This window comes from Panicum virgatum, chromosome 8N (genome assembly GCF_016808335.1).
Source record: "Panicum virgatum strain AP13 chromosome 8N, P.virgatum_v5, whole genome shotgun sequence".
NCBI classification, from domain to species: Eukaryota; Viridiplantae; Streptophyta; class Magnoliopsida; order Poales; family Poaceae; genus Panicum; species Panicum virgatum.
The window spans coordinates 34883368-34905383 of NC_053152.1; the positions used below are offsets into that span (position 1 = coordinate 34883368).

A 22016-nucleotide genomic window follows, 5' to 3' on the forward strand; every position below is an offset into this window, starting at 1 on the left:
ATGGTCCATAATCTCTTATACATACTTCCCATCTCTCACCTCCATACTTTCTCTCTCGCGCGCCGTCACGTGTGCACCGAGCACACGCCCTCCCTACCCCGCCGGTCCGCCACCGTCCTCCTGCACACACACACTCTCCTCTTTCTCTCTCGCGCCTTCGTGCACGCGTGCGGCGTCTCGCCACTGCCCTCCCGGCCACAGCCGGTCCGCCCCATCCTCTTCCGCAGCAGAGCCGTCCCGGAGAATCATGAGGCCCCGTGCCAAATTCTAATTGAGGCCTAAACTTAAGTGCTAAAATAAAATAATAACATTACATACTATAAGTTTATAGCATCATAATACAGAAGGAGAATTGTACCTATTGCTTGAATGCGTGCATAATTTTCACTTGAAAAAGCATCATATTCTTTTAGTGTCCCTTAAAATTTGTTACAGAAGTAAATGATGCAATAATTAATATTCAATAACCAAACAAAAAGCATGAAAGAAAACAAAATTCATGTGAATGATCTGGACTTGCAAGATGGCAAGAGCCAAGAGGGCCGAATAGGGTAGCAGGAGCAGATAGGCTGTGGTAGGGATGAAAACGGTCGGTAACGATTGGCGAAAGACTCCACCACTTTCACTTTCACATTTTTTTATCGGAAACGAAAGCGGTACGGTATTTTCGGGAAACAAAAACGACGCCGGTATTCCGGTAATTTTGAAAACGGAAATATATGGTCGAGAACACATTGATAACGGTCGAAATCCATCAAAACGGTATTTAAAAAACGATAAACATATCAAACAATAGAGCATTACATTAACTATATGACTTGACACATTATGCAAATATTTTAAAAAATGATAAACATATCAAACGGTGGAGTCGTGGAGAAGGGGCGGCGCCGGATGGTGGAGCCGTGGAGACTGGAGAGGGGAGAGCACCGGCAGGCAACGGGTCACACGGCTGCCGCTGGGGGCTAGGGCACGGGAGTCAGGGAGTGGGGAGTGGGGGATTTTGAGGCTAGAGTTATCCTGAAAGGCTGGGCCACCCGATGAATCAAAATGTGAAGCGGTAAATAGTCTGCTGAGAAGGGCCGCATGATGTAATTTGGAAATGATTCTTACAGTTTTACTGACTTTGCGACCCGTATCTAACCATAGACCTGTATATACATAGTTGGGCTAATTTGGGGGCTCCTGGCACGTGGGGGCCCTGTGTGCAGCCGCACAGGCCGCACGTGCCTCGGGACGGGCCTGTTCCGCAATCGGTCCGGCGGCTCACCCTCCTCATCTAGACTCTTCGCGACATGAGGACGGCGACAGGCGGCGGCGGATCCACGGCCACCATCTCCGACGTCCTTTCCTCCCCCGTCCCTCGCTGTCGTCGACGGGCCCCTGCGTATCGTTTGTTTCTCGACAGATCTTTGCTGCCACGGTGCATGCCCGCTGCGGTGAGGACCTTTCCTCAAGAAAAAAAACAACAGCAAGAAATGCTGGCCGCTGGGCCCACCGCGCAGCGATAACGCAACACGGAGGTGGAGCCACTAAGCAACCAAAAACCCCGGAGCGGGTGGCCAGCACGGCGCCACGTCGGAGCCCCCAGGGCCTAATCCAATCCACAAAGCCCCCCCACCCACCTAGTATAGGTGGCCAAACGGGCCGCCCGGGCACGGCACGGCCCGAGCACGGGCACGGCGAGGCACGGCACGCCAGGGCACGGCGGCGCCGCCGTGCCATGCCGTGTAGTGCCGCCGTGCCGGCATCTCGGCCCAGGCACGGCCCTACGAGGCCGCCGGCGTGCCGTGCTGTGCCGATGGGCACGGCGGGCCGCCGCGGGCAAGGTCGGGCGAGCGCCGCCGCGGGCGACGCTGCGGGAGGCCGTCGCGGGCGAGGTCGCTTTGAGTGAGGTCGGGAGAGAGCAGCCGTGGGCGAGGTCGCTGGAGCGCCGCCGCGGCCGAAATTGGAGGATCGCAGCCGCGGCCGAGGTCGGAGGAGCGCAACCGCAGGTGATGTCGCCGGAGGCCGCCGCTGCGGACGAGGTCGCCGGAGCGCCGCGGCGGCCGAGGTCACTCGATCTGGGGCGCGCAACGGAGGAGCCCTTGAGTTTGCATCTTGTGCTCTTGTGCATCGAGAGAGAGATAGAGAGAAGGCCACGGGAGGAAGCGGGCGGGAGGGAGGAAGCGAGACGACGGGAGACGGGGAGCGCGAATGCGATGGCTTGCGGCGGCTGAGATGGGAAAAAAGATAGGGTTTGGTCTTCATTTATGTTAGCTCCTTCTGATCCAATGGTGACAATTCATCTCAAACGATCCAATCATGGAAACAATTGGACTGCATCGGGCCAGCCCATTCAAGATGGGCCATTAAAAGACCATCTCTGTTGGTGTTATCGGGCCGGCATCGTGCCAACCCATTAGTCGTGCCGTGCCCGTGCTAGTGCCGCGGGCCGGACATGCGGCCCAGGCACTATATAGACCGTGCCTCGAGCCGGCACTGGCACTATAGTGTCGTGCCCGTACCGTGCTAGTGTTGTGCTTTTTCGGATCGTGTCCGTGCTAGCCCATCGGGCCTGGCCCATTTAGCCAACTATACCCCCTAGCTACTCCTCGGTTGCCCGGCCGCGCTCCGAGTCCGACCCAGTCTGCAGCTAGCTTGCTTCCCCTGCTCCCCCATCCCGGCGGCGGCGCTCCAATGGCCACCTTGTCCGCCGTCTCCGCCAAGCCCGGCGGCTTCGCCACGGCGACGGTGACCACCCCGAGCTGGAAGGTAAGCACCGGATGCGGATGCATGTGTGGATACGGATGGCGGCTCTATCTGTTGCTCGGTAGCATTTATTTATTTCTTCCCCCCATTTGTTTTCCTAGTTTGTGCTTAGTGATTACTCCACAATTCAGTGATTCACAAATAAATAGTAGCGTGTCTCAGCTCATTCTTTCTTTGTCCTCGATGGTTCGTGGCATACTACAGTATGCTACTCTGCCTGCCTTTTCAATTTTTTTTCTCAATTGTTTTTCTAGAGTAGAGTACGTGTTGCCACATGCAAATTCAGAGTAATGGCGGGTAATCTGGTGCGCAGGGCCCACGGTGCCGGCCACTCAACAGGGTCAACGTGCGATGCAACCTTTTTTATTTTTTTTATAGCATCCCTCAAGTATTACAAAAGTGTTATGTTCATCCATCGTGTTTCATTCGGCGCAAATCAAATCTTTAACCAACTAAACTGGCGCATTTATCATCCCCACCTTAGTTTGTGTCACTTAATATTGAAATGTAATTATCTTTGTAATCATTAGTTAGCCACGTCTAGTGTTGTGTCAAATGAAACATCTTAGTTACCTATTTAAGTGTTTGATTAGCACCGATGAAATATGACGAATGAATGTTATATTTTTCCAATACTTGAGGGATGAGAAATATTTTTCTTTTATTTATTTTCTCATTTGGGGGTGCGCTAGCTAGGCCAAAACGGAATTTCTTGATTTGAGTTGAACATGTTTTGGATAAAGAAAGTAATTGTAAAATCCTCCTATATACAGTATGTTACACTAACTCTGCCTGCTTCAAGATTTCACCTCCGATCCCAAGGCATTGTGTTGCAGAGCCAACTATACTCCATAAATGTTTTTTATGTGTCAATAAAAACTACCCTACGTTTTCACCTCTCCTCTGAATCTGTCTTGTGCCGCCATTCACTGAAACTTGCAGGGAAGCAGGGTTTCAGGCCGGAGCCTCATCTCCATGGGGGCGACGAGACACTACTGGAAAACGAGCCAAATGTCCAGGCCAAAAGTACCGGTTCATATTGTAACCGGTACTAATACTAGACAATAATACTAGACATTGGTACCAGTTGCAACAGCAGTCGGTACTTTTGGCATGTACCAAGCGCCGAAAAGTTACGCCGCGTCAGAAACCGGTATCAATTGAATATCAAAAACACCGGTTAAAACCATGAGCCAGTTCCAATTAGCCCATGCATTAATGGCACCGGGTAATGGCACGACCCGGTGCCTTTGAAGCAAACATCGACACCGGGTCATACCACAACACGGGGCCAATGAAGGTGATAGGCCTTAGGTACCGGTTCAAACAACCACCCGGTGCCTTTGGAGCAGTCATCGCGATATTATTAAGTCCCTGGCCGTCGGCACCTGAGCTCTCATCTCTCTGCCCCTCATTTCTCTACCTCTCTCATCTCTCTCTACCTTATCCTCGGCGTGGGGACGCAGCGCCCGCTCCAGCGGCGAAGGCGGCGGCGCGGGCGCGGACGCGGACGCGGGGGCTCAGCCTGGGAAGCAGCTGCCGCCGCCGCGCGCCGCGCAGGGCCTCAAGCCGATCAAGCAGGCTCCGGCGCCGCGGCGCAGGGGCGTCAGCCTGGGGCCTTTGGAGATCCACTACGGCGTCTGCATCAAGCCTGGGGCCGCGGCGACGGCGCGGGTCAAGCCGTCCCAGCGAAACCGTGGCCATCCAACAACGCCAGGCAGCCACTGGATGCCAAGCAAGGGGCCGCACCAAGCAGAGCCAAGGCGAGGAGCGGGAGTATGAGCCCGGCGAGGTGAGCATGTGATTTTTTTTTCATGTGATTTTTTATTCACGAGCTATACTTAATTTTTTGGCAAATTTTTTTTGGATCTGTTAATCCTTAAGGTTACGTATTTGTAGCTGGAGTTTTGTTTCGAATCGTTGTGAGTTGAGGAAGCAATTTGGATTTGAAGTTTCGTGGCTCCTCTCGTTTTCCCCTTTTCTTCCTTCGGTTCTTGGGTTGGGAAGACAGCCGAGCGAGCAGGAGCACACGTGGCCCGAGGCAAAGCACGCGCGGCGCGTCGGCCAGCAGCTCGCGCGGTAGTGCACGCTACGCCGGCCAACTTCCGCAAGCTGCTGGCCGGGCAGCTCAAGAAGCTCGCGGCCACGGGGAAGCTGACCCGCGTGAAGAACTCGTTCAAGCTTACCGCCGCCGGACGGGAGCTAGCCGTGGGTGATTTTTTCTCTTTTTTTTCTTATTTTTCAGAAATAGATATGCATGTGAGATTGTATGGATTGGATCTATCTTGTAAACAATTCTTTGGATGATTTGTGGAATCTATGAGTATTTTGTCGATCGATTTAATATCTTGTGAACAATTCTTTGGAGCATGTGGTTGATTGGAGTATTTTATATCGATGGATTTAATATTTGTGAACGATTCTTTGAAAGCTACTAGTGAAGGATGCGAGGGAAATGGGAAATGATGCTAGAAATGCCATGAACTCATTGGTACCGGTTGGAAAGACCAACCGGTACCAAAGGGGCTGCCAGTTTGCGTCAACGTGGCAGCTTTTTTGGTACCGGTTGGTCTTTCCAACCGGTACCAATGAATGTCTTAGACATCGGGTGAAAAACCTGGTGTCCTAGACTGAGGCCAATGGTCTCGGTTTGGGAGTACCGGTTGTAAAACCGGTGTCTAAGCACTTCTTTAACCGGTTCTGAAGACTCATTTTCTAGTAGCGAGAAGCCGCCTCGTCTCCCTACGAACACCTCGCTTCCGCGTCTACGCGGTAACGTCCAGCGGCTTTGCTTGCAAATTTTTATCTTATTTTCCCAACAGCTTCGATCTATCTGAACTGGGATGCTGACACCTGCTGCTGCTGCAGGCCAAGGCGGAGACGGTGAGCAAGGTGATGGACATCGTGAAGCAGCAGCTGGCGCTGGGCGCGGACGCGGCGGCGGCGCTGACGCCCGAGTCCAAGTTCACGGACCTCGGCGCCGACTCGCTGGACACCGTGGAGATCGTCATGGCGCTCGAGGAGGAGTTCAAGATCACCGTCGAGGAGGACAACCCCCAGAACATCACCACCATCCAGGATGCAGCAGACCTCATCGATAAGCTCGTCGGCTGATTCGATCATTTTATTTTTACTTTTTCATTAGAAGAATGAATGAATGTTGTTGCCAGCAGGACTGATTTTCTTCTTGTTCCTTTGCTCCTTTCCAGCCTAGCGTACGTCTTTTCTCTCTCCTTTGGACACATTGCATGCAGTGGCGTAGACAGGGGGGGCCAGGGGCCTGACCCCACGGTTACTACATTTACATTGAATATTTGAATTTTGATTAAATTTTTGTACAAATTAGCATGGTTGGCTCCCCTAATAATGAAAAAAACAAATTCCTGGCTCCGCGCATGATTGCATGGAGCACTAAATATAGTTAAAAAACAAAACTAATTACACAGTTTGGATATACAAGACGAGACGAATCTTTTGAGCCTAATTAGTGCGTGATTAGCCATAAATGCTACAGTAACACGTATGTGCTAATGATACGGTCAAAGGCCTCAAATTCGTCTCGCGGTTTCCAGGTGAGTTCTGAAATTAGTTTTTTAATTAGTGTCCGAAAATTTCTACCGAGATCTGGTCAAATATTCGATGTGACACCCAAATATTTCATTTCACCAACTAACACACACCCCGTTTGGCCTCCGATCCATCCCAGCTCTTGTTTCCGCCAACTTTTAGCTGGAGGTGATGTGTGAGTGCGTCTTTTTGAAGGGTTCTTGTTAGGATTCATCACCATGCATGCTCCTGCAACGACGCATATGGTTGACACCCTTTTAATTTAATTTGTACCCAAGTGGAATTCCATAAGGGCCTTGTTTAGATCGCAAAACGAAAATTACAAAATTTTTGTAAATCGCTTGCATGGTATACTAAATATAGTCAAAAAAATAAATCGCATTACACAAATGGACGGTAAATCGTGAGACGAATCTAATGAGCCTAATTATAGCGTGATTAGACACTAAATTGCTACACTAATGCTACAGTAAACATACTCTAATGATAGTTTACAGACGAGATCTGTAATTAGTTTTGCGATTAGTCTACATTTAATATTTTAGATATTGATGATTTCCTTCTAAAAATGTAAAAATACAAAATGTAAAGTGATCTAAACACACCCTAGGTGTTCATCGCCATTTCTCTACCTGTTCATCAGCTGTCGCTGTCGTTGCTGCTGCAGAAGTGCAGAGCAACCAAGGCTGTGTTTAGTTGCGAAAAGTATTTGCGAAAAGTACTGTAGCACTTTCATTTGTATGTGGTAAATATTGTCCTACCATAGGCTAACTAGGCTCAAAAGATTCGTCTCGCAACGTACATCAAAACTATGCAATTAGTTTTTTTATTTATCTACATTTAGTATTCTATGCATGGGTCATTTGATATATTTAATGTTTCGATGTGATTTTGATGTGATGGAAAATTTGGAGGAGTTAGGAGGAATTAAACACAGCCCAACCTGCAAAACGTCAGATTTTAGTACTCTAAAAGGAACCGACGTCACTGGATGCGCCTTGCCTTCATTCGTTCAGCACGTTTATCCAGTGGTAATCATGGTAGCTTGCTTCCTGTTCTGGGCAGGTACGAGGTTCTGCATCCGCACACGGTACGGCAAAAGCCCACATTTTAAAAAAAAAAATCATGCCTTGTACGGCATACCAAATGTGGAAACTGCCATCTACCTTGCCTTGGGTGCTGCAGAGATCTAGCAGAAGCAGAGGAACGCTTAGGCCCTGTTCACAGTTCCAAAAAAATTTACACAGTACCTGTCATATTAAATCTTCAAACACATGCATGGAGTATTAAATACAGTTGAAAAAATAATTAATTTTAAAGTCTAACTGATTAGCACGAGCTAAATCTTTGAAGCCTAATTAGTCCATAACTAGACATTATTTGTTACGTAATACCGAAATGTGCTACAGTACCAAAATCTAAATTTTTTCACCAACTAGACACACCCTTACTGGAAGGGTGAAAACTAGGGTCTTGTTTAGTTGCGAAATTAAAAATTCCAAATCTATCACATCAAAAGAGAATCTTACATGCATGGAATATTAAATCTAGATGAAATAAAAAAATAAATTGTATAGTTTGCTTGTAAATTGCGAGATGAATCTAATAAGCCTAATAAGACTATAATTTGACATTTAATTACTACAGTGCACATGCTCTAATGATAAATTAATCAGGCTCATTAGATTCGTCTGTAGTTTACAGACGAGTTCTATAATTTATATCCCCCAACAGTTTTGCCAAATCACTAATAATTTAACTGCCAACAAACTCACTGCACCACATTTTTTGTGGGCTGCTAAACTTTAGGCCTAAAGTTTAGCCCATTAGATTATCCAAACATGTGACTAAAATATGGATTAAAGTCTAGTTTCACCTTAACTAATGTTTAGTGCGAAAAGAGCTTGTAGCCTAGTGGTTACAAGAGGCTTAGTAGCACCTTAAGTCCTGGGTTCGACTTCCCGTAGGAGTGAATATTCTAAGACTCAACGACATTGTGCTTTTAGTGGTAGGCGGCATTCCGTCAACAATGAGGTGCCAATGATGACTTCGTCAATCTCAAGGATTTGCCTGGCTCAGTCTTCGAAGATGCTAATAGGAGTAGGGTTTGCTTACATGTGTTCTTTGGGATGAGTGTGCGTGCGTTGTGAGTGTCTGAGTTGAGTGTCACTACTAGAAAACAGGTCATCGGTCCAGACCAAAAGTACCACCAGCAATTGCACCCGGTACTAATGCGAGCATCAGTACCGGGTGCAACGGCAGCTGGTACTTTTGATTTGGACCAAGTGTTCAGGGGAGCCTTTGGCACCGGGTTATGGCACAACCTAGTGCCAATGATCAAGAATTGGCACCGTCTAGTGCCATAACCCGGAACTAATAAAAGAGACCTCTTTTAGTTCCGGGTGATAAAACAAACCGGTACTAAATGTTGAGATTGAGCACCGGTTGAAGAAACCACCCGATACCAATGCCTCTCGCGTCTGATATTTCTAAGTGCTGGCCGTCCCCTCTCTCTCTCTCGTCTCTCTACCCCTCTCATTTCGATCTCTAGCTCTCATCTCTCTACCCCTCTCTCATCTCTCTCGTTTCTCTAGCTCTAGCGGCGGCCCGGCGTGGCCGCGCTGGTGGAGCGGCGACCTGGCGCGTCGGCGCGGGAGGAGCAGCGGCCCAGCGTGGCTGCGCGTCGGCAGAGGCGCGGATCCGGTGGAGGCTGGGCGCGCAGGCCCGGCAGGGCGGTGGATCTCTCCCCGGCGGCGCCTCTGCACCTCCCTTGCGCCCCGTCCTCTCTGCTTCGGCCGCCACTGGTTGCTGGCCTGGCCGCGGGCCGCTGGTGCTGGCCACGATGCCGCGCGCTGCTGGCCACGCTCGCGCGTCTCTGGTCGCCATGGCCATGAGGAGCGAGGTAGCTGCCTGAATCAAGCTAGCTCGGTTCGCCGATGGATCAACCGATGGAATGGAGATGGAGAAGAAGGACGCGTCGTCGGTGCTCTAGAGGAGCCTCTCCACCATCACCTATTGGTCAGTGCCTGCTCCTCTCATGGTTTCTGCTACGACGATCGTGGCTGGTTGGGTTCTCCGGCTGACAACCGCGGCCGTGCTCGTCGTGGCAGCTGCGGCGCGTGCGGGTACGACCTGCGCCTGCGCTCGTCGGACCAGAACACGGCGGGCATCGTGGGCGGCGGGTACGGGCGCGCGGCGCGGCGCGGGGTGGTGGCGGCCTTCGACGCCATCGACGATGCGCGGTTCAGCCACGCTGACGAGTTCCGCTGCGTCGACGTGCGCGCGCAGGCTCTTCTGCCACAAGTGCGGTGCCACCCTCGGCTTCGGCTACGACGACCGCGGCCGCGGCGCCGACGGCAGCAAGTCCCCATGCTACGACATCAGGATCCGCGCACTCCAGCCTCTGGCCGACGCCGACGGCGGCGACGGCACGACCGCCTCGCTGCCCACGCCGTCGTACGGTGCCTGACTTCTCCTTCCTGGCTTGTATTGTATTGAATTGAATTTTTTCTTATTTTTTGAAATTTTTCTGAAATAGAGATAGCATGTGGGATTGTATTGAATGTATCAATCTTGTAATCGATTCTTTGAATGATTTGTGAGATTTGTGAAATTTGTATCGGTCGATTTAATATTTTGTGGTTGATTTGAAATTATTGTTGCATTAGAACGGGAGAGGATACAGGGAACGGGAGAGAGGCTAGCGAACGGGCAGGGCAGCAACCGGTACCAAAAAGTCCTTAGGCACCGGGTGATTCACCCGGTGTCCTAGACGATCACCATTGGTCCCTGTTTTAGGGTACCAGTTGTAAAACCGGTACCCATGCTCATTTTTAACCGGCACCTATGGTCCTTTTTCTAGTAGTGTGTGCGTGCATTGTGAGTGTTTGAGTTGTTATGTGTAATCTAAAAAATTGATGTTTAGTCCATTTGTCATCAAAACCCGTTTAATTTGGATTAAACCAACCAACTACGAAAAGACCAAATTGTCCCTCACTATGCGCATATAGTCACAACAACAGGATAATCCAACGGCAAAAATGACATTTCTATAATTCTACACATGTCCTACCTAAAGTTTAGTCCATGGGACTCTATTTTTCAGGTGCTAAACTTTAGCCCCTGTCACATAAAAAAGTATTATCATTTAGGAGTATCAAATAAAATATATTTATAAAACTTTTTTACACAGATGAGTGCTAATTCACAAGATGAATCTAATGAGCCTAATTAATCCATGATTCGCTACAGTGATGCTACAATAACCATCCGCTAATCATGGATTAATATACCACATTAGATTTGTCTCACAGTTTAGCTCGGGAGTTTTAGTTCTGTAATTAGAATTTATTTAATACTCCTAAATTCCCAAATTCTCTTTGATGTGATATGGGCTAAAGTTTAGCCCCTGGATCAAAAAAAAAAGTTTAGTTCGGTAAGGTTTTGTCCTAGAAGATCCAAACAGGATCTAAATATGCAAAAACTTCTGTCAACTTGCAAACATAATTTCATGTACTGACCCTATATATTTCAACTTATACTAAAATTTCAGAAGTATGACTGTATTTTTACTTCCAAAACATAATTGTGAGCACATAACTATTTGGACACCATTATCCAACCCTTTTAACTTGAAGAATAAATCTTTGACCTGAAATTATCACAAAGAACTAAAAAAAGAATATGTTGTATTGTGGCACATGAGAAGTTCAATTGAGTCCCTGCTCTTCCTAGTTGAATCCATAGCCTCTCAGCTATCAAACTTTCAACATCCAAAAACGATTCAGCCAAAACCTATGAAACAACTTTCAACTCAACTTCATGAAGGATTCAGCCAAAATCAAACTTTCAACATGACAGTGCAGCAAACAATGCTAGTTCAAAGAAAAAAAAAGGCAAACCAGAACACCAATGTAGCCATATGGGATTTCATGGCCTCATGCACAACTACAGAAGCACCTCATGACATCTATATCTGGTCGAAATGGAGCTAGCAGGATTGAGTATCACTGTCAATTGTAAAGAAAAGACATTTCACACCGGCTAGACCAAAGATCCCATAGGGATGACATATCCCTGCCCCTGCTTTGTGAGCTGTGTGAGTGTATACATATCTGTGTTGGTTTTCGAAAGGACCTGTAATGGTACTTTTCCTGTTTGTGCCGGTGTTTGTTATAGTTTGGCAGGGGCATATTTTTATAAAACAATGGTCCACTTGTCTCTCTCGCATCCCCAACCTACAATAGTCGCCTTGAACACCACATCTCCCCTCCGATCTCCATCATATATGCCACCATCCCCCCCCCCGACGCCTACATCTATATGACTGTTGGGGATGCCACTTTCAGACTCCCGAAGGTCCAGAAACGAAGGCCCAAGACCGAAGGTCCGAAAACGAAGGCCAGAGGCCCAACACCGAGGGACCAAGACTGAAGGTTTGATGCCAAAGGCTTAGGACTGAAGGCCCGGGACCGAAGATTCAAGTCTGATAGGCCCGAGGGGGTGGGGGCTCCGAGAACAAGCCACCGCTTGATGATTACCGGAGGTTCAAGTCTGAAGGGTTAGAGATGAAGGGTCAAGGTGAAGAGTAGTCTAAGCTATAAAGGGAAGGCTTAGTAGGAAATTACGGTGTACCCTAGGATATTCGGAGAATGTAGTAGTTGAGGGGCAAAAAGGTGTAATCTTCGATTAGGTTAGGCAAGGAATCCCTATAAATACCTCTATAATTGTAACTGATCCAAGGCTCGGTCCGAAGTGAATTGAATACAAGTGACGGTTCCGAGGTCGTTATGTGTTTTGTTGGGTTTATTGTCTTAATGGGGGCCGTTTTAGTGCTTCTTTGCTCCGAAGGGTACTTTCCACCAACAGTTTTGGTACACACCATGGTTCATCCTAATACATCACTTGGCATTGAAGAAGAAGGCTGGTAGCATTTCAGCGGCAGAACTGACAGCTCAAGAACTCACTGTCGTGCAGCAGCTGCTAGGCAACTCCGCCAAAGAAGATGTTTCATTAGAGGGCGTAGCGGATGGATAACTTGAAGTCAACCTCAACGACTTAGGGGTTTTAGCAAAAGACATAGCAGCCTTCTGAAGGATTGAGGCTCATCTGGCCGAAGCCTGACATGCTCTTTGGTTGGCTCCTCTCCCCCACCGCTACCTGCCCACGTCCTCCTGCTCCTCTCCCCCGCCGCCCCTCCCCACTACTAGATCTCCCTTTGGCCGCCTCTCCCAGCCCCCTTATCTTCGCAAGTAAGCACGCGATGCAGCATGGGCGCGCTGCGCTAGCAGCGCGGCTGGAGGAGGGGGTGCAATGGCAACCGGCAGGCAGCGTGGCCTACAGGCGCGCAGGCAGAGGGGCGCAACGAAGGGAAGTATGCAGCGGCGCGGATGGAGCAGAGTTGGCTAGGGCTGGCTTGATTTTTTTTTCGAATGGCATCACCACCAGTTCTAGATCCGATGGTGATAGTCTTTCACTGTCGACTTAAATCCAACAGACAATGGAACGGGCGGTCATGCTCATTTGAGCCGGCAGTGATAAGGGTTGCTCTAGTAGCAACACATGTTGATGCATTGGAGAATAACATAACACATGTCTAAGTGTAGGAAACTAGGAATGCATGAATACCACGAATCAGTACTTTGGTGAACAATAGATACATATCCAATAGTGGGAATGCATGAATGACGCGTGCTAATGCTTTTGTTCAACAATAGAACACATATTAAAGAGTGTATCGATACTTTGGTGAACAATAAGGTACATGTCCAACATCGGAAATGCATGAATGCCACGTGCCGATGCATGGTTCGGTGAAGAACATAACATATCCAAGGGTAGAGACAGTGGCGAAGCCAACTCAGGAACTTATGCACTGCTGGAGCGAGAGGCGCCGAGGCAGCATGCTTGGTTGCAGGCGCCCGCGGAGGCGGCGCACAAAATCTATTGGCACGACCGGCGGGTACTGAGGCAAGGCTGTAGGACGGATGGGCGCGGGGCGCCATCGCGGCCGCCTATCGCGCAACGGCAACAACACGCCGGTGTGAGCGCCTAAGCGAGACTGCAGGGGGGTTGGATGATGAACTACAGAAATCAGCAGCGGCGCTCTGGTGGCAAGAAGACGCAGCACTGGGTTGGGGCGCTAGGCTGAACTGCTTAAGAGTCCGCAGCCAACTCGACTGGGCAGCCCTTGAGGCCAAGAAGTCCTCTCGCCCAATGGCCCAATCTGAGTCTCACGACTCTCGGCAGCAGAGGACCGTCGTCCTCGCGTTCGGAGGCATCGTGCGCCGTCATGAACCCCTGCCGGAATTGAGAACGGGGAGATATTGTCATCGCCCATGAACCGGAGGAAGCATGTACTACTATGGGCCGCCGCACCAGGAAGCCTAGTGTCCATTTTTGCGGCAGCGAATGGGTTCGCTAGATGTGCCTGCGCGCACATATCGAACTTAGTCCATGTAAACGCAAGAGAGTCGCTAGTTAAATACTGAGTGTGTGCGAGGAGAAAGGGTATCAAACAACTTGTATGAACTCTTACTCCTTTCTCAAGTAACTTGTCCTTTGGAAACCAATTCCATGTTCTCATCTGTTCTTCCTATGTTCCTCTATGTCAGATCCATCCTTCTTTTTCATCCCTGCTACCTTTGCTATTAATAGATATACTCTGGAGCTCGCCTTGAGGGACCTAGGGCGGCCGCCCTAGCTCGCCCTAGTGGTGGCTCCGCCTCTGGGCGGAGATGTACGAATGCCTTGAGTTGATGTTTTGGTGAACAATAAAAGTATTTTGAAAACACATATCCAAGAGCTAGAATACATGTCCAAGAGCTGGATGATATGCATACCAAGTATTAAAGATTTGCTTAGTTCATTGCACAGCCTGGCAAATTATTGGCAAGCAATGACAGTTACACCAGGGGTCAGAAAGGGACCTCCTTGCTTTAGTACATGGTCGGTCCAGGGCCTAGGATCCTGGGCACCGGCCTAGGCTCCGGCGTTGATGTTAATGGGAGCTAGGCTAGGCATTCAAACATGACCGTCTCTGTTCATAATGTACTTGTGCCTAGGAAGAAGTCGCCCAGTGTCGGGTATAAATATCCCGAATACTCAAAGACGAGGGATTAAACGACTAAACCACTCGATCAGGACGACTGACAATCGCGGTGGTACCGGACGGCACGACCTACGTGGAAGGGCTCCGTCCCGCCTGACCAAAGGAGGGAGCTAACCCTCGCCCGACCTACGGATGGGGTCCCACTGTCAGACCGGGGGCAGCGGGACTGCTAATATGCATAGAATGTTTTAGAGTAAGGGATAGCGCATGGATGTACCTTACCTCTTTTGTAACTACCCGAATAGACGTAGAGCTAGCTGAAGTACAAAGAAACAACCCGACTGGGTTGTAGTAGGATTCCAACAGTACTCGGCTAGGACTTTCCATGTAACCCTGTCCCCCCAGAATATATAAGAGCGGGCAGGGACCCCCCTGAAAACATATCAACACCTAAGGCAATACAAACAACCACACAGGACGTAAGGTATTATGCACTTCGCGGCCCGAACCTGTCTAAATCCTTATGTTCCTTGCACCATCGAGCTCCAGAGCTAGTCAATCCCTTGCCTACAATCCTACTGCTAAGGGTATCACTGAGCAAGCTTGGCGGCTAAACACCGACACCCACCTCGTTAGACAGACGGCTACATGAGGAGGACGTGCCCGACCTAGGAGAAGGGCCCACCACGACCCGCGCTACCCGGGACTAATAGCGGCGTGGGTCGACAGATGACCGGACATGCACTAACACGGCATGGGCTGACACAGCAAACAGTGGAACACCACTCCCCATCATGGCCTACAGCCACGTAGGCATAGGGTAGGGGCATGCCGCACCTTAACCAAGACACATCCATGTCTCCCGCTACGCAGATCGCATGGTTAGACGAACCCAGCTGCAGAGGAGGAGGAGGAGGAGGGCGGCGATGACAGGAGTATGCTGCCCCTGACGACTGGAACGGCGGAGGACGAGTGGACTCCCTCCCCCTCTGTCTCTCTCGTACTTTGTCCTCCTCTCTGTCGTATGAAGGGGGTAGAACAGGCTTCTGCACAGGGGGGGTCGAGGGTTCGAGAGACGATCAATGGACGATCGAACTCCCAACCGACCACACCGCCTCCGTAGAGCACGTAGACTCTCTCTCTCGGCTGGGAATGAGACAGGCAGAACTCCGGGAAGTTCTCGCCGACGACTGCCCTAACCAGACAAGAGCGATCCAACCACCCACACCCACAAACACTTTCTTCCCACCGATCTCAGTGACTTGGGATACTCGTCCCTCTCTCGCTCGTTTGTAACTCCCTGCTACAAACTAGTACAAGATACGCAAGCACCACGAACTGGGCGTAGAGTATTACACTTCCGAGCGTTCCAAACCAGAGCGGCCCGAACTAGTATGAATCCTTGTATCTTCATGCATTACCATCCATCACTAAACTAGCATCCACAAGAATCACTGGCCAGTGGTATAAAAACACCGACACCCAGGCTCTAATCTATCCCTATGTACGCCACTGCTTTAGTAGTTCACAATGCTGCCTAGTTTTATCAGAGAATTAAAGAGTAGTTTTATCTGGACCGCTATAATTTTAGCTGAGAGTAAAACTTAACTTTCAAAGGCATATATCAAAGACTGTCTTATACACCTAGAACAACAGATGGTAGTACGATAATTTTACCCAACATTTTCTCAAAAAAAATCCGACAAAGATTTTTTTTCCGAAATAACAATTTTGAGAACAGCTAAAACCGGCCAGTAAATGCAGATCAGTAGCGCGGGTACAGAATCCAAGCCGCGGGAGCAGCAGAAGGAACAATCCTGCGCGTGACGTCAGCGTGGCCGCGCCGCCATCTTGCTACCTCCCGGCCGTAGCAGACGTGTCCGCATCGCGCACCGTCCAACTCAAACCCCAACGGTCCGATCCCTCCCGGCGTGCTCTACATATCCGTGTCCCGTCAATGGATTCCGCCTCCCCTTCCCCCGTCTCTCTTGCTCGAAGCCTTTTTTCCCCCAAATCTCGCGTGCTGCCCCCGCCCTGCTCCGCCCCCGCGCGCGAGCGTGCGCCCCCGATCCGGCGGAATCAGCCGGCGCGGCCGTCGATTGGCGCCGCTTCTGCGGTGCGGGAGCGCTCGGCGCCGGCGCGGGCTGCGGATCGAGGCCCGGGTCGGCGGATTCGGGCGCCGCGGACGAGACCTACGCCGGAGTTTGTGACGGAGGTTTGGGCGGTTGGTGGCGGGAGTAGTAGCAGGAGGCGGGGTTGCATATGCGCGTGACGGTCACGCCAAAGGACGAGGAGAGGCTGGTCGGCTTGATGGCGCGGGAGCGGCCGCGGTCGGCGGTGGTGACGGCGGGCGGGGATTTGGTGACCGCTCCCGGCGGCGGCGAGGGGTCGGACGGGGACTCGTCGGGGTCGATACAGGAGATCACCGCCGACGACTTCAGGAAGGACTCGTCGTCCGGCGGCGCGTTGGGGTTCGGTGCTTCGGCGCCGCCGAGATCTAGGTCTTGGACGGGCCCCCCGGCCATGGGGTACATGGCGCGGAGCTACGGGCAGGCGTTCCACAGCTTCGCGTGGCTGCAGGCCGTGCAGAAGAAGCCGCTCGTGGCGTGCCCGGCGCCAGAGGAGGTGGACGAGGACGAGGTGGAGCACGCCGTGGACGACGCCTCCGACGGGGAGAAGGAGGAGGGTGAGATTGAGGAGGGGGAGGCTGTGGAGGGCTCGTCCTCGCCCCCTCGACCGCCTCCCGAGACCATCGATTTGGACTCCGATGCGCCCGAGAAGTCGGAGTCGGTGTTTGCAGAGAGGAGTGGCGGCGCGGCACCTTCTGCGGCCTTCCAGGAGGTGGAGGTGGACTATGACCAGCGCGTGGGGAGTATCCTGGAGGAGCTCGAGATGATCTCCATTGAGGAAGCTGAGAAGTATGGATGGATGCTTCATGTTTTTGTTGAAGGGTGGCTTCGGCTTCGATTTTGGACGCTGAGAAAAACTAGTTTTCGTGCTGCCGTGTTGCAGGTCGTTCGAGGGCACGTGCGCACGTCTGCGTACATGCTTTGAGAACCTGAAGCCGCTGTACCCTGAGAATGGGAGCCCAGTGCAAATTCTTGATCCCCTAGTGCACCAAGCGTTCATCGGCATTGACACACTCACCACTGTAAGGCCTGGACCAAGTGTGGGTTGGTTCCCTTCCTTGACTTCAAGGCTGACCCTTCGCATTGCATTGCTGCAGGTGGCGAAGTCGTTCAACTTGCCGAGGAGGGAGCAGAATAAGACAATGCTTTTGAAGTACGCGATTCATCCTCTGCTAATTACAGAAGAAAACTGCCACTTTTTGTGTGACTGAAATGATCTCCTCTGAATGATGTAGGTTGTTGTTCCACATCAAGAACAGATATTCATACATGCTGTCACCCGACCAGAGAGATGAGGTCAGTAATTTTTCTGTTTTGCTACTTGCGAGCTGAATTCTGAAGTTGCAACCTCAATTTTCTGTCCTGTTCCTGTGCATCAGCTGGACAGCCGTGTGAGGCAGTTAGTTTTTGAGGAAAAAGACAACGTCAGTGACCCAAGTACCAGTGGTGGCACAAAAGTGACAAATGTACCGGATACATCTGGGCAGATTTCATCAGGGAGATTGCCATTTGAATCAGGAGCAGCAAATCCATTCAGTGCCTCTAGCTTGCAGAGGTTGGAAGTACCTGCAAAAAGGATTAGTCCCTTGTTGGATCTTCATGCAGACTATGACGAGAACAGCTTACCTTCGCCCACAAGGGATAATGCACCTCCTTTTCCTGTGCCAAAGCCTTTTGGATCATTTCCAATGGTACCTAAGCATCCATCTTTCCCAGAGAGAGCTGAACCTGGAAGGAATTCGATATATCCATCCTTAAATGATCCTCTGAAAGCTGTTTCGTCATATCAGCAGAAATACGGGCATAAATCTGTCTTTCCAAGTGATGATCTGCCAAGTCCAACTCCTTCTGGTGATGAGGGTAAATCTGCAGACAAAGGTGGTGATATATTTGGTGAAGTTTCCAGCATCCCAATTCCAAAGAAGACTGTGCCAAGTAAAAGTCAGATGCCTGCCTCCCAACCTAACACAGTCAGCAGCAGCAATATTAGTTATGCAGGTGGTCCACCTGGCTATGGTAAACAAGCTGAGCAGTCGGCTGTGGGTCCAAATAATGCACTAAAGACTACATCCAAAAATAGAGATCCAAGGCTCAGGTTTTTGAACCGTGATTCTGCTGGTGCTACAGATGCGAATCAGCGTGTGAATCCGAAAGATGGGAATTTGGGTGTTGGAGTTCCAATTATTAACCGTAAACACAAGGCAGTGGACGAACCTCAGGTGGATGAAAACTTGTTAAAAAGATTTAGGAATGGTTCTGGGGATCCAAGAAATGTGCTGGTGCCAACAGGGAATCCCAATCAGCTTATGACCAACATGAGGGCTCTGCCAAATAGCAGCGGAACAAATACACCATTTTTGCAACCCTATAAAAGTTCTGCTGCACAAATCAGTGCACCTCCTGCTGTTTCATTGCCGCCTTCTCTATTAAAGGACATTGCTGTGAACCCAACAGTGCTGATGAATTGGATTAAAATGGAACAGCAGAAGATGTCAGCATCAGAACCTCGGCAGGTAGCTACTGCCAATGCCATCTCTAGTGGTATGACCAATATTGAAAATGCTGGCACAGTTTTACCACCTGGCAACGCTCCAAAGACTACAGAAGCTGCACAAGTTCTCTCCATTAGGCCACAGGTTCCAATGCAGACACCACCTTTGGTAAAGCTCGTTATACTTTATTATGGTCTTCTCATCTTCTGTACATACTGCTTACCTTGATTTACTTGTATTATATGTTATTAGTTGTAGGTGTACTGTATGTTCATTTAATGCCAACTCTTTGCTCTGTTAGGATATTTTACTAACATTAAGTTTATTTATGTAGAACTCACAAAACGATGCTGGTGTACTACGCATGAAGCCCCGTGATCCCAGGAGGATCCTTCATAATAACGTAGCCCAGAAAACCGATGCAGTGGGCTTGGAACAAGTCAAATCTAATGGAACTGCTCAGCCAGATTCTCAGGGCACCAAAGATCAGACTGCTTCAATTGTTTCTCAACCAGCATTGCTGCCTAGCATTGCACGGCCGTTCTCCTTGAGCACAAAGCATGTTGATCCTGTCTCAAATTCACAGTTAGCTGCTACAGCTCTTATGGCTCCCATGGCACAAACTTCAGTCAGCATAAAAAGGGCAGATCCGAGGCTAGCAGTTGAACAAAATGGTCATAATGCTGATGCAGCAAATGCTCCTGTAATACCACTTGAAGCTGTGCAGCCAGTTATCCCATGGGGTGATGTTGATCATCTCCTTGATGGTTACGATGACCAACAAAAAGCTCTCATACAGAAGGAAAGGGCAAGACGGATCACAGAACAGCAAAAAATGTTTTCAGCGCGGAAGCTATGCCTGGTGCTTGATCTGGATCACACACTACTTAATTCTGCAAAGGTATTATACGCTTTAGTCTATGAGTTCTAAGTTTAATTGTTTTCCCATTAATGTTTTGCATACTTGTTCAGTTTATAGAAGTGGACTCTATACATGAAGAGATCTTACGGCAGAAAGAGGAACAGGACAGGTCATTGCCAGAACGCCATCTCTATCGTCTTCATCATATGAATATGTGGACGAAACTGCGACCAGGAATATGGAACTTCCTTGAGAAGGTTTGTTGTGTATTTTTTAAGGAAAAAGATGGTGAATTTAGTGTCTCTGCTCTGCTGTTATTTTTAGACATGTTTGTTGCCTTGCTATAGGCGAGTAAGCTCTTTGAGTTGCATCTGTATACCATGGGAAACAAACTCTATGCTACTGAGATGGCCAAGGTTCTTGACCCTACTGGGACCTTGTTTGCTGGGCGAGTCATCTCAAGAGGTGATGATGGTGATCCATTTGACAGCGATGATCGAGTGCCCAAGAGTAAAGATCTGGATGGTGTGTTGGGGATGGAATCTGCAGTGGTAATCATAGATGATTCTGTGAGAGTGTGGCCTCACAACAGACATAATTTGATAGTTGTAGAGAGGTTTGTGTCACTGTTTATTTTTATTCTTCCTGCACGAACTGATGGTAGATACATCTGACTGAACCCTTTCCATGAGATTTTCTGCAGATACACCTATTTCCCCTGCAGCAGACGTCAATTTGGCCTTCCTGGACCATCGCTTCTCGAGATAGACAGAGATGAGAGGCCAGAGGATGGTACCCTTGCTTCTTCACTGGCAGTACGCACTTGTTTCTCCACAATCGAGCTTACGTGGGCTGAAGTCCATCTTTGATTGTTCTAACAGAATTATTGTGCTCTCTGGGAGTAGGTCATTGAGCGAATTCACCGCAACTTCTTTTCTCATCCTAACCTCAATGAGGCTGATGTGCGAAGCATACTAGCAGCTGAGCAGCAGAGGATCCTTGCTGGCTGTCGTATTCTCTTTAGCCGGGTTTTCCCCATTGGGGATACCAAACCCCACGTGCATCCTCTGTGGCAGACTGCAGAGCAGTTTGGTGCAGTCTGCACGAACCAGATTGATGATCGTGTCACTCATGTTGTTGCCAACTCCCTCGGGACAGACAAGGTGAACTGGGCACTATCCACTGGCAGATTCGTGGTGCACCCAGGATGGTGAGGAATATTACTACTTTCATTTGCTTAAGCCATTTTTTCTATTACATAACCTTATTTTCTAACTTGTCGAGATGACCCATCACTTGATTGAAATTCTGTTTCATGTTTGCCATCAACAGGGTAGAAGCTTCAGCTCTGCTGTACCGGCGCGCAAATGAGCTTGACTTTGCCGTCCAAACGACCTTATGAGAGGCCCCATAGGCCCCGGGAAGAATTATTCTTCTCGGGATGGGATCCGGTCATGCAAACATAACATGATAAAAAAAAACTAACAAACACACTAATTAAAACCGGATCCATCTAAGAATCGCTACCTCCAACAGAAATCCAGCCTTTAATACAACGGGCAACAAAAAACAATTTATAAAAAGCTGGAAAAGAGGGGTCTGGGACAAGCAGCCGATGTCATTATCAGAGGTGGTGAGTCACTTGGTTCAGAAGTATCTCAGATAAGAGCCGAATGTGTGCCAAAGCGAAGTCCATTGTGCGCTCACAACGTGCTCTTTGTAACATGTAAAATTTGTGCAATTTTGGTAGGAATCGTAGGTCCAGATGCCACCACAGAAATGGGGTGTTTTGGGTAGCTGCCGTGGGCCACCCATAGAAGTGGCAGTTGAACTGATCAGGGCGGCACCAATTTTGAACAAGGAAGTTTGCATGTATGTCTTATAGGGTAAACTCTTGGGGTAAACGCTGAAAAGGCACAAGGACAGGACAACTGGGGGCGCTCGTTGGCTGGTTTAGTCGGTCCGGATAAAGGGCATGTAGAATTGGGAGCCAATGGTGGCTGCGAATGATATTATCGGTTGGTTACTGGTTATTGCATGTGAAAGATTATTGGGAAAAAAAAAAGAAACGCGCGACCGCGTTTTACCCAAAGTGTATGCAATCTTAGGGTCCCCGCATGAAAAACCAAAAAACCGTTAAGATTTCTCCGTACCTGGCTAGTTTT

General features: G+C 49.4%; 2 protein-coding genes and 1 pseudogene across 5 annotated transcripts; all 3 read left to right on the forward strand.

The window, feature by feature from the left end:
* Positions 1-2584: 2584 nt before the first annotated feature.
* On the forward strand, positions 2585-6051 carry LOC120686218 (acyl carrier protein 4, chloroplastic-like). 3 transcript variants are annotated; one of them, XM_039968401.1, is made up of 4 exons: positions 2585-2754; positions 3694-3736; positions 5474-5523; positions 5620-6051. In XM_039968401.1, exons 1-4 carry the CDS (start codon positions 2680-2682, stop codon positions 5863-5865), a joined length of 414 nt encoding a protein of 137 aa, XP_039824335.1. In that variant the 5' UTR covers positions 2585-2679; the 3' UTR covers positions 5866-6051. The 3 variants fall into 3 exon arrangements, with proteins under 3 accessions (XP_039824335.1, XP_039824332.1, XP_039824333.1); XM_039968398.1 differs by lacking the exons at positions 2585-2754; positions 3694-3736; positions 5474-5523 and adding an exon at positions 3798-4543; XM_039968399.1 differs by lacking the exons at positions 2585-2754; positions 3694-3736; positions 5474-5523; positions 5620-6051 and adding exons at positions 3804-4543; positions 4754-5100.
* Positions 6052-9271: 3220 nt separating this feature from the next.
* Positions 9272-9787, forward strand: LOC120684978 (annotated as a pseudogene).
* A 6549-nt stretch (positions 9788-16336) lies between these two features.
* LOC120686935 (RNA polymerase II C-terminal domain phosphatase-like 3) lies at positions 16337-22003 on the forward strand. 2 transcript variants are annotated; one of them, XM_039969136.1, is made up of 11 exons: positions 16337-17286; positions 17381-17519; positions 17595-17650; positions 17733-17793; positions 17877-19157; positions 19324-19890; positions 19962-20108; positions 20199-20467; positions 20555-20666; positions 20757-21061; positions 21184-22003. In XM_039969136.1, the coding sequence occupies exons 1-11, from the start codon at positions 16631-16633 to the stop codon at positions 21251-21253; spliced, it is 3663 nt and encodes a 1220-aa protein (XP_039825070.1). In that variant the 5' UTR covers positions 16337-16630; the 3' UTR covers positions 21254-22003. The 2 variants fall into 2 exon arrangements, 1 of the variants encoding a protein (XP_039825070.1); XR_005680448.1 differs by having other exon boundaries at positions 16340-17286; positions 20555-20643; positions 20733-21061; positions 21184-21997.
* Positions 22004-22016: the final 13 nt, after the last annotated feature.